We start from the raw sequence: 17,632 nt of genomic DNA, 5'->3' as shown, positions 1-17,632 counted from the left end.
AAAAAATTTATTTGTCAATGAGAGTTTCTACTATTAATTGTAAATTTTGACATATTTTCTTTGAAGAGTTTCTTTGTTATTTTGCAGACACCTTGAGGTCAAACCTCCGTACACTGATAGTGATACTTCTATGGTGTGATTTTCGTGATGCAATGTATTCTGCCATTGACAATGAGAATCACATGCCCATGCATCCCTCCTCCTATTTTACATTACAAAACAAGCCTCCACTTCAAGTTGTAGTATCATGTCTTGGGTACAATAACATGGTTCTCTTGTATTTTTTTGGCATGCACAAAAAATATTTTGTAATTCACAACCAAAAATTAACTTTTTTTAAAATATATAACGACTATCGAAGTAGTTTTATATGAATTTCTTATATTTTACACTCTAAATACTAAATCTTTTAATTTTCTTTTAATGGATAAGGACGTAATAATATTAGAATATTTCCTTATTCGTTAAGATTAAATTGTCAAACTAGCATAATGAAACTTTAGCTAAAGATAAATCATTCGTTTTCAACATTCAAAACAAGCAAAGACATATTGGTCCAATATATTCCCAACACGCTTTCAGAAGTCATAACTCAACCATGTTCCCCAGCTCCCCCAGTCACCCCTTCCTAAAGGGGAATCTTTTATTTACACGAAAGAAATGCTATCAAGTTGCCTTCACGTTCAGTCGTTCTACGGTAGAATTCAGACTTATAATTGAGAAAAACTTTTGCGGTTTTTTTTTTGGGTAAGAAAACTAATAAATATTTTAGCATGCATTATATGGGTGTTTTTCAGTTTAAGTAATAATTTTTAATATTGGGTCGACACTGATTTGATCATTTGGATTGAAAAGCGATAAAGTGATCAGCAATTCAAGATTACTGTAATTAAAGAACTGGGTAAGAATTAGTGTTAAGTTTGAATTTTTTTTAACAATTTTTATTTTAAAATATTTTTACTATTTGACATTCTGTCTTTCTCAATATTTTTTACTTAGATGTGCATTACACACACTACCTCCACAGTTAGTAAAACAAAACATTGCACACACTACCTCCACAATCAGTAAAATAAAACTCTTTCAATAATTTCAAATTACCTTTTTTATTTTATAATATTTACCTATATATTTGATTTTTTAGTTTATTGCTTCCAATCTACCATCTTTTATCTCCTTTTATAAATTGAATTTTAATAATTTTTTGAAAGAAAATATCAATAGTTAAAAATGATCTTATGTCATAATTTTAATTATTCATTATATGTTCAAAATATAATTTATATATTTTAAAATATTTATGTATTATGAATTTTAGTTATATAAAAAAATTTCTCTTGGCTCATCACATCATATGGACCGACCTCACGCCTTGGCTCATCACATCATATGTCAACCTACCCACTTATGTGTCGATATTTTGAATTATATTCATATCCAATTTGTTATTGATTCTAATTTAGCTTTTTTGCCTTTTAGGCTCAAGATCAAAAAATTGTGTACCCTCCTAGTCAAATCATAATTCGATTCTAACAACTTAGTCTCTACGCACCTGTACTTGAAACTTGAGGGTTGTGTATCTTTCATATCTGTTCGTAATTTAATCCTCACAATTTAGCTCTACTCACCTTTTGCTTGAAGCTAGAAGGCTATGGATCCTTCGGGTTGGATCGTAATCCCAACCTTGCAACTTAACCTCTATGCACTTTGTGCTTAAGGCTCAAGGATTGTGTATCTTTCGGGTCGGATCACCATCTAATCCTCGCAACTTAGCCTCTACACATCTTGTGCTTGAGGCTCTAGGGTTGTGTTTCCTCTAGATTGGATTATGCGATCACAGGAACACATATTCCTTTGGTCAGACTTTTTATCTTATCTATTTGTTTCAACATATAAGTGTTTGATTCAGTCAGAATAATAAATGTGTCATAAGGCTGACATTGGAGACAATCACGCATTGAGATCCTTGGGATATGAGGAAACATTTTGATATGTCATAATGACTCAATCCATGAATGTTGGAGAGAATATATGTAGCAAGCCAAGATAAAAAGTTCTCACCTTGACCTAGGAAGACAGGTCAAACAGTATACTTCATTTGAGTACTTGGGAATGGGTCACCTTCGCTTGCATGGAAACCTTTTGTAGAACATTTTGCCTAATAATGAAGTTTTAAAATTCAGAGGTTAATTAATAAAACCTCAAGATAAAGAAAAGAAGAAGGATCAAATGTGGGGAAAAAAAGTTTTGGGATCCTGGAACTCAAATCAAACGTGATGGTTGTAATTTTGACGGTTAGCTTTCTGGGTTTAGGGTAGTTCAATCCACTTCACTCGTTATTCGCTGCGTCAACAGTTATGAGTCTTGTGACTATAGCCAATCAAGAGGAATCAACTTTGGTGTTATTCAACTAGCTAGGAGTCGGAACTAACTACACGACTTGAAAGGGTAGCTTTTGAGCTGAGAATTAATGATCGAACATAGTATTATTTTATGTATAATTTTATACTAATAATTCTATTTGGTTTTCACGTTATTTTTATATATTTTTATCCTTGATAATTACACATATAGTTAATTGTCTGTACCATAATTAAAAGAAAAGCAACTACTCAGGGTATATAAAACTAATTTACTATATCTCCCATATTTATCTTTTTTCATTGCCACATATTAAGTGTAACCTTTCACGTATTTTTTCATTTTATCATATACAAGCACAAAAGTGTGCGTGTCTTTTTTCTTTTTTTTCCACTAGTACTAGTCAAAAAAGACGTTATTGTTCTATTTGGCAAAGAGAATAAAAATATGAGAGAAATATTTAAATTAAAATAATGTGTTGAATGTGTGAAACTTACTAATTTTTAAAATTTTCCTCTTCTCCCTTCTATTTTCACTCTAAACCCCACTACCAAACGAAGTAAATAAATTAATTTCTGTGGAGGAATTTGAGGGCACTGAAACAAAAACAAACAAAAAAACTAGACCAAATTAAAAGCAAATGGTGTTATGCTGAGAAAAATCCATTGATGCGGACTAACATATCTGTATATTTTGATATTGCATAGTTTGAATGAAGAAAAAGCTACATTGTACTATTAAAAAATGTTACATTGTGTTATGATTGTTATGAATTTAATTAGAGTGTAAATGATTTTAATTGTTTGAAAGCTCTGGTAAGCTAATCGAGCTTATATTCCGTGAACCTGCACTGCACCGTGATCCATACCCCATTTGTCAACGGTGGCAGACACATTATTTGGGAACTTTTTGGTGGGTTGTTGTTGGGAAGAGAGAAGCTTGAGAACTTTTCTTGGTGAATGGTGATGGAAAGAGTGGTTTTCACCCGTGACATTGAGAACCGAAATAGATGGTGAAAGTAGGAGTAAGGGCAAATATTATTAGTATCTAGTTGAGTGTTACATGTTGATCAAAGAAGAAAAGTTGAGAGTTAGGTCTTGTGAGTAAATTTATTCAAAAATAACTTTTAGGAAAACAAAAAAATAAAATAAATCTTTCTATAAGTTCGAATTAACTTATGTACAAGTTAATTTATAATTTCTTTTATCTTTTAAAAAAATTATATGAAAAAGTTTTTCAAATTAACTTATGGATAAGATAATTTTACTTTATAGAAAAAATCATTTTATTTTTACTTTTTATTTGGTTTTTCTTAGAAATCCTTCTGGTGTTATTTTTTTATAAATTAAAAAAATGGCTATATTTTAAATAGAAAATTGTCAGAATTATGACCATATGCTGATCAGAAACTATTTAATAGTAATTTCTTAAGTGAGGGGAATGAAAAACAAGGCAATTGAAAATGTAACTGACTCTCGATCAAGATCACCCATCAATATCATTATGCAAAGAAAGCAGTATCAAACAGCTGCGTGTTTTCGGCCCACCCTGGAATCAAGATGTAATTGATTTTGGCCTCAATGATAATGGGTGCTTTTAAAAGTCTAATGGAGATTGCTATTCTCACCTGCACAAGCTTTAAAAAAGATATTCCCAAAAATACCATTTTAACTGAAATACATTTATATTGTATAAAGTATAGAATGAAATCATATTTCCAATATGTTTCTATTTTTTAATTTTTTACAAAAAAGTTGTAACTAATTGTACATAAAGTTGATTTTTTTAAACTAAACAAGTTAATGGTGATATAAATTTATTTTTTAAAATTAAAATTAAAATAAACCTTTATTAATAGTAATCATAATCATAATTCAATTACAATTAAAAAGAGTAACCTGTGTTGTCATTAAATTTATATCATAATAAATTCAATTACTATTAAAAATGTAAGTTATATCATAATTAAATAATTAAAGAAAAAACATATAATTGAGTAGTAATTCTGTTATGTATCTGGTTTAGATACACAACAAAATTATTATTTCATTGTGTATCTAAACTCTAATACATGATGAAATCATGTTTTCTTTGGATATTTAAACCTAAATATATAATGAAATCACGATTTTATTGTGTAAATGAGTTTAGATAAATAACAAAATTATGATTTTTTTATGTATCTAAATTTATATGAGGTGTAGGGCAAGGAGTTATTTTTTCTACTTTTTTATAAAAAAAAAAATGTAGGGTGAAATAGCAAAAAGAAGTTAGAGTAGCAACTCTTAAGTCTAATGAATCTGGCCTAAGGCCTAAGACGTAGGAAACCGTTTTTTAACACAGTCCTGGGACAACAAAATAGTTTTCTGATTGATTTTAGAATGAATTTTTAAACATGTATACGTAAAAAGGTTTTAAAAAAAACTGAGTGATAAAAAATAATTATATATAATATTATATATCGAGTCATTTTTTATTTTCAAATAATAAGACTGCAACTGATGATGCTTCTTGAAATAATAATAATTAGTGATAATAACATCATAAGTAATAAAAATTAGTATATATATTATTCCTTTTTCTGATAGATAGCTAGATTTCATAGCTAAGGTTATAGTGCAGTATGTACTTGAGAAACCCCAATTTCTAATTTAATTTGAACCCCCTTATTTTTATTTTATTAATTGAATTACCTTATTACACTTTCATTCTTGTTGGGAACTGATACTCTTGGCATGTTTTAAATCAATTAATTGAACGATGATCGCATTGTAATTATTTGGTCGACTTATAAGGTAATTGAGTTTCAGATTGATGCATGACCAAAAGTTAATTTTGAAGCTTCAATTAGGCTAATCACTTTCTTTAAACATCCTCTATGCACTTCATGCTTTTTCTGAGTTAAGTTTTTTAAATGATCAAAATAAGAATTGATTCGAGAAGACTATTTACAATTCACAATCAATGATTGTTAATAAAACCTGAAGAGGAAGAAATGGTAATTAAGGATTAAGGCTGTGTTTGATTTAGAGAAAAATAGAATGAATGAAAATAGAAAAAGGATCATTTGAAAAAGGAGAAATAAAGTAGAAAAAAAGTGATATATTTTGTTGTTTGATTTAAGAGAAATAGGTGATAAATAAAGCAGAAATAATATTACAAACTGGTAAAAATACTATTTATAATGCATATAAATTATTGGATATCGATTATATCTTAAAATTTACTTAAAGAGATTTAAATTGCTCACTCCTTGGCATAAAATTAATAGGCAAAAAATACATAGGCAAAGTTAGGCAGAATCAAAGTTATTTAAGAAAAGGAAACAAAACAAAGATACACCCAAGCAAGGGGTAGTCGGAAAGGATTAGGGGAATATGATTTAGGAAAAGTAGAAATAGACTATGCAATGACAGTAAAATTATCTTACATTACCATCTAATATATATGATAAATTTGTTAAGTTTTATAACAATTATTTTAAAAGTCATACTATCAATAATTTATAATTGATTGACACTTAAACTTGACAGGATAAAACTACTTTATACTGTGTATACATGACCATTAACTCTTAGGCACAAGTTCTCAACAACAAATACAAGTAACAAATACAAGACAAAAGAGAAGAATTTGATAGAATTAAAAAAAGTCTAAATAATGTCAAAATTGGTCAAAACAAAATTATGAAACTTTAAACACAACATTGTCCATTGAAAAATACATGAAAGGATCATACAAAAGTCACGAGGCATACAATGATACAACAAAATACTAGACAAAAGAGAAGGATTTGAAAGGTTAAAAAAATCCAAATAATACAAAAATCACGAAACTTTTACACAAAATTATCCAAATAAACCATAGCAAGATACATGAAAGGATCATACAAAAGTCTTGGGGTACTAAAACCTGTGGTAAACAACATCTAACCAGAGAATAGGTTACAGACAAACATAGATATACATATAGTCATATAAAGACAAACATAGATATACATACAGTCATATAAAGACACATGAGAGTTTAAAAGCGAATCACATAACCATTTCATCATTATTTTCAGCATCGCCCATCTCTTCGTAGTCACTATCAATATCAGCTTCAAGAAGCCACTGCTCAAATTCATCCACGTCATCATAATCATGTGTGTATAACCCATCTGAAGTGCCATAGGGATCAGCCCCAAGCTCCTCACCATGGCATGCCACATGTAAGAATGGTCTGCTTCTGGCTAAAGCATCTACCATGTCTCTATTAACACTTCCGGTCACTCCCAACCATTTGAGCCTTGGAAAATATGGTTTCTTCAACCAGCGAAAAGCAAGCGGTGTAATGCCACCACAGTTAAAAAGATCCAATAATCGCAAACTGCTTCCATGTTTGGCCTCATCAACCAGCATTGAAGCTAATGCCATAACTGAAGTATCACCAATTAGAGGGCACTGTCGCATACGGAGTTCAAAAAAGGGAATCCGACTTTTTGCCAGCAGCAGAACTCCATTATCTGAGAGGTTAGGAAGATTAGATAGATCCAGTTCTCGTAATTCCAGCACACAGCAGCCATTAAATAGAGCTGTGATGCATTTATCTGTAAGTCTCTTGCACCCTCGAAGCGACAATGCATACAGTGAGCTAATAACAGATGGTCTTAAGTACAAAAGTCCTGCATCTGTTATATCAGAGCCATCTAATAGTAAAATTTTCAGTCTTGGAAGAGTGCCAATGGCCTGGAGAGCTTCATCCCCAAGGCTCCTGCAATCTCTCAAGTCAAGAATTTTAAGTACCTTGTTTGATGCCAAACTCAAAACAGCATGGTTAGTTAACAGATTGCACCGTCTTAAGCTAACATGTGTTAAAGTAAGGGATGTTGCGGAAATATCATGAAAAACTAGATCAGTTAAATGAGTCCCATGAGTGACCTTAAGCTTGTATAAGCGAGTGCAAGAATGCAGGATAGTTTTGAAACCAGTGTCTGTGACACGACAAAAGCCACCAAGGCATATGCTCTCCATGTTTGCACACTTGTCAGCCATTAGAAGTAATCCCAGATCATTCACTCTTCGGAAGTAGGTAATTTGGAACTCTTGGCTTCGAACCAATGAAAGATGTTTCAATCTCCCAAGTTGATTAATTTGTTGAAGACCAGCATTGGTTAGGTCAAATGTAATTCTTGGTTCAATCAGTGGTGCATCTTGAAGATCCAAATGGGTCAAAAGCATGAGACCTTTGGATATTGTACCAACCATAGCATCAGTTATATAGTCTACATTAAGACACAGTTTCTGAATGCTTGGAAGTATGGATGGTTGAGCAGGATTTGAGGGCAGCTGGGATCCCAAATTTGGGCTAAGCAGTTCAGTCACTGTCACTGAAGAAATGTAGCCAATCTCAAGAGAAGTGAGTTTCTCTGAGGCAGAAGCCCATACTCGAGCAAAGTTGTGACGTAGAAAGAGAGAGACGTCAAACATCAGAATCAGTGCCTGCAAAAATAATCAGAGTAAAATTTAGTCTTAAAATTGCATTAACAATCAACGAACATGCCATTGGAAAAATAAGAGAGAGAGAGAGGTTTCAAGAAGCATAAAGAGTCTTTTAAGGCAATGTTGTGATAGAATTAGTCATTCAATAGATACTATAATGGACAAAACTTAGATATGGTTTCATAATTCATAGTGTTATTTGTGTCGTTTTCCAATCAGAATTGAAGTTTCACATTGATAATCCATGCAATAAAAGTGTGCACCGAAAAAGGTCACACGGATTACTAAGATGAATTTCAATTTTGAATGGAGATCAGTAAAAACAAGATCTAAGAAACTGTATCTAAGTTTTGCCCAAGGCTTTGCATTTCCCCTTATTCTATGCAAACATATAGAAATGCCCAAATTGGAATAAATTTGAAGAACGAAAAAGGCACAAATCCAATTAATATGGTTGAATTTATAGTTAAGATGGATTACTTCCAAGTGGGAGCAACCGGTGAGTAACTCCTGGAGATCAGAAATATGAATTGCCCTCCCTCTTTTCTCAGCCACGGAGCCCAAATAGAGAGACCTGAAGTAAAGGACAACAGAGTTAAAGCAGTAAAAAGATGAGATGAAAGTTTAATTTTTTTATCAACATATGTTAATTTTTGGTAGCAGGGACTTTTTCTCTTCTACCTGAGATGGTTGCATCGGTTGCCGATCTCGGACAAGAGTCTGCCACTGAAATCGGCGCAATTGTGGAGAGAAAGGTCGTGCAAGGAGGGTTTGAGCAAGAACCCAATTGCGGAATCGTCGAGGCCAGCGCAATCGAGCTTGAGATTGGTGAGGTAGGGATTGGGCGGTAGCAAGGGTCTCAGCAACTCCCCCGAAGGCGCAATGTCCTGCAACATAAATAATTAAATTTAGGAATTTCCGAAAAGGGAGCGTTGGTTGGTTAAGGAAAGGAGAGAGAGAGATAGGTACGAGGAGGTGGAAAGTGGGGAGAAAGGAGAGGATGTGTCGGGCGCAGGAGCGGAAGGTGGATGAGGTGGAAGCCAATGAACAGATGGATGCAATGTCCAGTTTGGACATGATGGTCGCAACCAGAGCGGAAGGGAGCTGATCCAGACCCATTTCTTCATTCGATCCCATCTCAGACTCTTTCGATCCTCTTCTCTTACAACAAGACCCTGATTTCGCAATATGTCAAACAAATAAATCTTGGAGGGTAGTATTTAATTGGTGAATGGTCATGGCAAAACATTATTATTCATCCACCAAATATTTATTATATTCAGGTTTAATTACTCGTCTGTAGTTCCAGAATTTGTATCTTTTTAGTTATGATTTTAGAGTATTTTTTTGTCTTTATAATTTATATTTTAATTTTTTTTAGTTTTATAATTTATATTTTAATTACTTTTTAATTTCTGTAATTTGAAAGTGTTTTTTTATTTATAATTTGTATTTTAATTTTCTTTTAGTTCTTGAAAGTGGTATTTTTAGTTTGTATATTTTATATTTTAATTCCATTTTAGTTCTTATTATCAAAATATGAGTAATATTATCAATTACAATTAACTACAAAAATATCAACAAGTAATTTGTAACTAACTTATTATAAGATAATTTGTAATAAAAAAAATAGTTGATAATTTTAATTTGTAACTAATTATTTTTATATATTTTTTAGTGGGGACTAAAAAGTAATTAAACTACAAATTCTAGGACTAAAAAAATTACTTTCAAACTATAGAAACTAAAAGAAAATTAAAATATAAACTATAAGGACTAAAAAAATCACTTTTAAACTATAAGGACTAAAAAATAATTAAAATGTAAATTGTATGAACTAAAAAAGCTATTTTTAAATTATAATAACTAAAAAGGTATGAAATGTGAAACTACATAGATCAAATAAATAATTTATCTTTATATTTATTTATTATCTTTGTTGCATATACGTGCTGTTTTAAAATTGAAAATGTTTTTTTTAATTCCGTATGGGTGATGGATGGTTAATTTTTTATCCTATTTTTATTCTCACACATCAATTTTTTTATCATACAAGAGATTAAAAAGAATAATTTTTAAAATTTTAAGAACCTAAAAAAATAACAAATTTAAATATTAATGGTCTTAATATTTTACTTGAATTTTTTCTAATGTTTTTTTCTTCACATTGAAAAGAACTTTTCACAACACAAAAAAAAATCCTGAAAATATTTTATAGAATATTAAAAAAAATAAAGGGTATATATGATAATAATTTTTAGAAGAAAAAACACAAATGGGAGTATATTTTCTAAAAAAGTGGAGTGTATATAAAAAAGCTAAAGGATTATTGCACAGTCAAAATCACAAACAATGCACTTAAATGTTTTTAAATACTATGAAATCTCTTGAGATGATTATCCATGAGTTTTAGGTTTGTAATTGATTTTCTTGAGATGCTATCAACCATTGAACCTGTTACGAGGCCCTTTGCATTAGTTGACAATCGTTGCATCTCCAACATTAACTCCTTAGCAACATCGAAGGCCACCACTATTACATGTGTTAGTGGTGCATTCATGACAAAATCAATATTTCATTGGGGTTAAACCTTGCATTGCCTAGTCAAATAATCATAGTAATAACAAGTTGAACATATGCCAAGACTTTTGTATTCGACTTGATACTAATGGGCTTGGAGCCTAACCCTTCCAACCATTCGAAGCAGTTCAACTTGTTGTGCGCAAATTCTAAGATCAAATCCAGTGGCCCACTGCAAACTGAACACAAAAAAAAGGATGAAGATGTTTTTGCAAACTTCATTTTGCTACCAATATTCCTTTGCAATGGGTATCCAAACATGCACTAGCTTGTTAGGATCAACTCCACACAAACTTTCGCAAATTATTCCCTAGGCACTTGTAGGGTATTCGCATCTATTCTCATTGGTCTCCCCACTATTAAAACAAACGCCATGAGTATACTCTCATTGTAGGAAAATAGTTTGAGTTCAAGCAATCTTATCCAAAACACAACTTTAATAATGATAGTTGTTGGACACACAAACACATGCGATTAAGGGTATTAGTGGTTGGGTTTGGTTTAATTTTTTCATAAAAAAAGTCACTCAAATCAAACTTAAAAAATATATATGATTTGATTTGGTTCCATTAACCAAACTAATATTTTACAAATTCGGTTTAGTTCGATTTTTATTAAAATATTATTTCATTAAAATATATATTTTATTTTCAACTATTAAATTAAATTGCATAAGGAAAATTGTTAATAACAAATTACGTAACTTATTAATATGTTAAATTGTTTATAATAAAAATTTGATAAGTTTTCATTAATTTTGAACCAAACATATTTTAAAAAAACATTTGAAAAAAATGTTATATACATTGTACAAATTCATATACATAATACTACAAAAATATTGTAAAACTCAAGTGTTATATACATAAAATATATAATATTAAAGTAATATAAGTATTAGTATAACTGTTGCGATTTGGTTTGGTTTAAAAAACACAAACCACAAATTGAACCAAATCGATTGGGTTGAGAAAAAACCATTAGAATAAAAAAAAAATTGGTTTGATTCAATTTTTGATATTCTAAGCGATTTTTTTTTATATTTTAGATCGATTTGAATTTAAACACCCTTACATACTATCATGTTTGATCACTGAAATAATGTAAAAAATTCATCCATTATTCCTTCTCTGGACTTTAGTTGCTTAATATCAATAAAAATATTTATTTTTTAAATTAAATAAATCAAAATGTCTTATTTTCTTATTATGTTTAGCGTGTATTTGGTTGTCATTGTTAAAAAATTATTTCCATGAACGTCTTAATAAAGAGATGTGTAGTGTGTATTTTTTTTATCCTCAACTTATAAATTGTACTTGTGGACTCATATATTAAACAAAAAAGTGATCTGATTAGACTTAAATATAAAAAAAATCTAACTAATTTTATTATATTTAATACTATCACTTTTAAAATATTATTCATTTAATTTTAATTATATTTTCAATGATTTATTTTTATTCATAGTAGTAAATTTTAATGAAAGACATTTTAAAAATAATCTTATTTTTTACTTGAGATTAAAAAAATTAAATAATCTCAATTAATTTTCATAATCAATATAAAATTAATTATTTTTACTTATATATAAATGAATAAATAATACATTTAGATTTCCATGTAATCTTTACTAGAAAATACAAAAGAATACATTTTTCTAAAAGTGCGTTTAACACCTTTTTTTTTTTATGAACGATTGTCGAGAGGGATTGAATTTTTTTGTCGACAAAGTTTATTATCACAAATTGATAAATAATAAAAAAAAAAACTTTACCACTTACATTTTTCACTCAAACAGTACTAAAATTTTAGTGGTTAGTTGAAATTCAATGGTGCTAGTACTATAGAACAAATAAGAGGAGAGTGATAATAACACATTTTTTCAAAGTTAAAATATATTATTTCTAATTAGTTAAAATTTATTGGAATTCATTAAATAAGGAAAAAGATTATTAAATATTATATAAGACCACAAAATATTATTATTTTTAATCAATTTCATTGTTCAGACACACAAAATAGGCATTTAAATAAGATTATTAAATATTATATAAGACCACAAAATTTATAATAATATTTTGTGATCTTATATAAGACCGCTTTTGCTTAAAACCACTTTCAAATTTTTAATCAGATTACATTTCAGAAAGAATAGGCATTAAAAATTAAGTCTAATTATAGTTTCATTATTTATAATTTTTATTTCTTATAATTTTAAAGTATTTTTTTTAATTCATATAATTTACATTTTAATTTTTTTAGTCTTTGTAATTTAAAAGTGATTTTTTTAGTTCTTATAATTTACATTTTAATTTTCTTTTAATCCATATAATTTGAAAACAGTATTTTTAGTCTTTTTAATTTATATTTTAATTCTTTTTTAGTACTTACCTTCAAAATATGAGTATTATTATCAATTATAATTAACTACAAAAATATTAAGAAATAATTTATAACTATTTTATCTCAAGATAATTTGTAATAAAAAATATTTAATAATTTATAACTAATTATTTTTACATATAATTTTATAGTAAGGACTAAAAAGTAATTAAAATACATATTATAAAAACTAAAATAATCACTTTCAAATTACAAGAACTAAAAAAAATTAAAATACAAAAGATAAAAACTAAAAACTTTACTTTTAAACTATAGAGACTAAAAGAGAATTAAAATATAAACTATAAAAACTAAAAAAATTCCTTTAAAACTATAAGAACTAAAAAAAATAAATCGTACAACTATAAAGATGAAAGGAGTAATTAACCTAAAAATGATTAACATGACATCCAAGTTCAATGAATAAAATAGTCACAGTTCTTAACGCCCAACTGGGTAGAGTAATTGAGCGGAATTTCAGTATGAGATATAATAGACAAATCCTTTGCCTATGGTATAAGTTTAAAGACTTTTGGGCCAGTCAGATGTTAGACATATTAAACCCACCCATGTGCCTTCAACAAATAGTTTAGACTTCTGAGCAATCCTTTCTAATCCGAATACTCTTGCACAGCCACAATCTTTTACAGTTTCCACAAGCCCCTTCTTACAATCAGTAATCAATTATTCATACATCGCCAAGTTCAAATGCAAAATCTTTAAAATCGCTCCACTCAAGAAAGTCTTTTAGCATCACCAAATCACTGGGATGAAGCTTCCTCCTTCTTTTCCGACAGAAGCCTTGAAAAGAAATTGCAAGAGATGCAAACTTTGTCAGAAAACTGACATTCACAGCTCCATTGAGTTAAAACAACTGTCTTACAATGCATAAAAGACAAATTCCATTTAAGACATGGTGGAAAGGAGCAGCCCCTGTGGGGAGCTGAATTTAGCTAAACAATTACATGGAGAGAGAAATGTTAATAAAACACTCTTTCTAAGATAATCTCTATGGTTATATAAAGTTTATGTGAATGCACTAAAGTACTTGGGGTATCTATATGAAAAGACTATTCTATTTCTATTCTATTAGAATATTCTATTAGAATTTTCGATTAGTATTAAATTTATTTTAGCTAGGACTCTCTTTTTATTTAGTAAGACCCATATTAATAGTAGTGTGTGTCAAATAGAGTATTATTAACAACGAGTCAATGCCTCAATGATAGCGATAAATCATAATAAATCAAGTGTATGTAAGAGCATGGCCATTTTTATACTGCGATTATACAAAGGCCTAGCTAGGTAAAACTAACAATTCATAGACATAAGAGTAATTCAAAACCTTTTCAAATACCATATCCAAAGAGAGCCCCAGGTGATAGTCAATTATAAATAAAGGTGGAAGCTGGTAAAACTAACAATCCATAGACAAAAGAACAATTCAAAACAAAAATATCATATCATACAAGTTAAAATAGCCTTTATAACATATGAAACATTAACATCACAGAGAGTAACATCAAATAGAACTGGTTAAAATCACAGCAGTTAAGTTTTGCTTGCTTGCAAGCTGCTTACCCCTGTGCCTTTGCCTATCGGGAGAAGTGATAGAGTTGAACAGTCTCGTTTAAGGCATGACAAGCAAAAACTAGATAGTTGCGTGGCTGTACCATCCATGCGAATCTCATGAACAATGCTGAATAGACACACATTGCTGCAGCATTAACAACGAACAAGAGACGCAATAAGTAGCATACCATATGCCAAGAAAAAAATCAACATTTTGTAGGAACAGAGATGATAAACCTCCTGTCATGTTGCCAGAGATCATTTCTGGAGGTTTGTTCAAGTCAGCCAATCACTTTTAATAAAAAATTTCACATAAGTTTAGAAGTCAAAGGTGAAGACCAATGTGCATCATGAAAAACTATTCAAGTAAATAAATGTCGGAGTTTTTCAACAATAACAAATGATCATATGAGTGATACTCACAATGTAGGAAAAAAGGTGTTCAAAAACACACATTGTTGAATAAAAGAATCTATTTTGTATTTAAATTATATTATAAACAGATGACATATTAAAAAGTGTACTCATTGATAAACTTTTGAAGGATAAAAATTCTTCAATAGTGTACGTGTATCCACACCAACCTTTATTCGTCAATAACTTTGACAAGTGGAAAAATAAGAGTAGAGAAGTGATTTTTTTTTGTTGTTTAAGGTGCAACCCAAGGCTCTATTTATAGCACGCTGATACCAAATTTTTAATCAAATCAAAATCATTATTAATAGTATCATTTTTTAAGTTATATTATTTCTTGTTACCTTTTATTGCTAGCCATCTAGCAATTAAAATTGAAATAATAATTGAACAAGTCAAACTTGTATCTAGTCGCCTTTTCAACTCAAATTCCAAATACAAAATCATACATGTTTGTTTTTTTTCTTTCACCAAATCTTTCATATTATTTATATTTTGAGTGCTAGCAAAAAATATAATAATATTCTACCTTTTTGAAATCAATTAATCATTTTATCATATTGAATTCTCTAATTTAATTAATCATCAAATATTAAAATAATTTCATTAACAGAGATTAGAACACTCGTTTATATGTGACCTCGTAGGTTCAATACTAAGCTGGTAGTATATTAATCAAATTAATATACTAATCAAGGTAGGCGTCTAGTAACACTCTTTAACGTCCGGATAGTATGAAGTAACACTTTATTTTCAAGAACCATTAGAAGAGTAGTGTAATAATTTCTTCCATTTTTACAGCCTTGGGTTAACTCTAGAGTATGGTATTACTGTCAAACCCTTTTGAATTAACTCATCATGACTTAAGAAACTCATTTCTTCTTTCATTTAATTTTCCTGGTCAATATATAATTTTATTCATAGAGCTCAAACTCATTACCAAGAGTTGATGCATTCCTTCTTAATTAATCATTAATTTTACATGTATTTAATCATATCCAATATTCATTCAACAAGTGGTCTAAAGCATTAGGTGTCCGGAATCAAAATACAACAAATAACTTGTTAATTACTATGACAATCTCAGGTCAAAGAAAACTATTATACCTTCTTGAGAATTTTCTATTAACAATTTATGGTAAATTTTAACCATTAGAAAATTTCAATTGAGTCAGTTCAATGATCACATCAACATATGACTCATCTATATATGCAAATTAATAAATGAGATCTATTAATATTTATCCAATAAATATTATCACATATATATTAATCTATCCAGATTATTGATATCTTATTTACAATAATCTTATGATCAAGAACGATTTAGATTAAAATTACAACAAACTTATTTCTCATTATCATAATCTCTATTATAATAACAAGTCTTTAATCAAGAACATTATCAAATGGACTATTTAATCAAATAGTGAAATATGACAATGAAAATAAAATGATACTTTATTATTAAAATTAGAATTGATTACATGATGACTTTGATCTTGAGCATACAAATTTATTCCCAATACATAGCTGCCACGAATCCCCAGTTGGCAATAGGTCCCCAAAAGTGAGTTGTTTTGGGACCAGCAGGACTGTTCCAGAATGCTCTGAGGAGGCCATATAATATCGGTGCTACGATCTGATTTGCCATTACAAAAGTGTGAGATGACTTCAACAGGATAGAAATACAATACCAATGTATGTAAAATGCAGATATTTATTTAATTTTAAAACCCAAATAGTGACAATGTAAGACCAGAAAGCAAAATGGTTCACACTTAATAGAAAAGGACCCATGACCATGTATCCTTCTACTTATCGAATAACATCCCATTACATCTAATAGCTATTTCACACTCAAGATTGGGTAAGAAAAAATAAAGCTAAACAATTAACCACTCAATCTGGGAGACGTTTGCGTTAAAGTCTTAACATATATAAGTCCTCTGAATCTCCTATTGATGGTTATCAAAATACTCAAGTAGGTTAGGATAAACCCGTGTCTAAGCACTTATTTATGGAGAAGATTATATGAACAGGGCATTACCCAAAAAACAAATTTATATGGCACTCTATCTCTCCATCATTTGATTAACGTTGGATATGCTAGAAAAATTAAAATAAAATGAAAGAAAAAAATAAGAAGAAAATGCAAAGTCTTGAATTAAATAATAAATAACAATAGCAAAATAACTTTAATTGGCACAACATGAATCAACAATGCACCATGTCATAAAATAAGCACAAGGAAAAAATAAATTAGGGGAAGAAATAATTAGTCTGAGTTGAAGCGCGTAAACGTTATCCTTAGAGAGAAAACACCCCACTATACTGATAGGAAAATCTGATTGTGTTCCTCTCCCAAGATACAACAACCCGTTGGTTTCGATCGTGTGCAGCGAAAGGATCCTCGAACCTTATGAACATCAATGCTCTTGCTCTCAAAAATAAGTTTTTATAAGAGAAAAAAAAGAAAATTTTAGGGAGAAAGAAATCAAATTGTTGTTCTGTTTGTGTGTTTTTGGAGATGATGGATATATATATATATATATATATATATATATATATATATATATATATATATATATAGATCCCTTTATGCAACAACGTTGAAAACCAACTTATAGATATCAGAACAACGTAACGACTTACAGAGATCAAAACTAACGAAACAAATTGCATTTGACCCATTAAAACAAAATCTTAGAAAGATAGAAAATCTAATTTTACGTAACAGATCCTAAAATAAATAGTTTATTTTATAAAAACATAATTAATATCATTAACATATTTTTATAAATTTAAATTATTAAACAAATATTTACTAACATTCCCCC

The 17,632-nt window shown here is 29.3% G+C and overlaps 1 protein-coding gene and 1 pseudogene across 1 annotated transcript; both read right to left on the bottom strand.

Moving 5' to 3' along the window:
- Positions 1-6,153: 6,153 nt before the first annotated feature.
- On the bottom strand, positions 6,154-9,053 carry LOC114403566 (F-box/LRR-repeat protein 10). The gene is made up of 4 exons (XM_028366587.1): positions 8,814-9,053; positions 8,526-8,731; positions 8,325-8,418; positions 6,154-7,844 (listed from the first exon to the last, which is right to left on the bottom strand). Exons 1-4 carry the CDS (start codon positions 8,979-8,981, stop codon positions 6,399-6,401), a joined length of 1,914 nt encoding a protein of 637 aa, XP_028222388.1. The 5' UTR covers positions 8,982-9,053; the 3' UTR covers positions 6,154-6,398.
- A 4,194-nt stretch (positions 9,054-13,247) lies between these two features.
- On the bottom strand, positions 13,248-16,446 carry LOC114402086 (annotated as a pseudogene).
- Positions 16,447-17,632: the final 1,186 nt, after the last annotated feature.

The sequence above is a fragment of the Glycine soja genome, chromosome 20 (genome assembly GCF_004193775.1).
Source record: "Glycine soja cultivar W05 chromosome 20, ASM419377v2, whole genome shotgun sequence".
NCBI lineage: Eukaryota > Viridiplantae > Streptophyta > Magnoliopsida > Fabales > Fabaceae > Glycine > Glycine soja.
The sequence above is the reverse complement of the archived record's forward strand: the minus strand, read 5'-3'. Positions and strand labels throughout refer to the sequence as shown.

What these genes read in the sequence shown, in the direction of transcription:
- LOC114403566 (XM_028366587.1), bottom strand. Translation starts at nt 8,981, where the DNA reads ATGGGATCGAATGAAGAAATGGGTCTGGATCAGCTCCCTTCCGCTCTG. An exon ending in AACCGATGCAACCATCTCAG is followed by an intron (nt 8,419 to 8,525) that starts GTAGAAGAGAAA and finishes CCTTTACTTCAG; the next exon opens with GTCTCTCTATTTGGGCTCCG. An exon ending in CCGGTTGCTCCCACTTGGAA is followed by an intron (nt 7,845 to 8,324) that starts GTAATCCATCTT and finishes TTATTTTTGCAG; the next exon opens with GCACTGATTCTGATGTTTGA.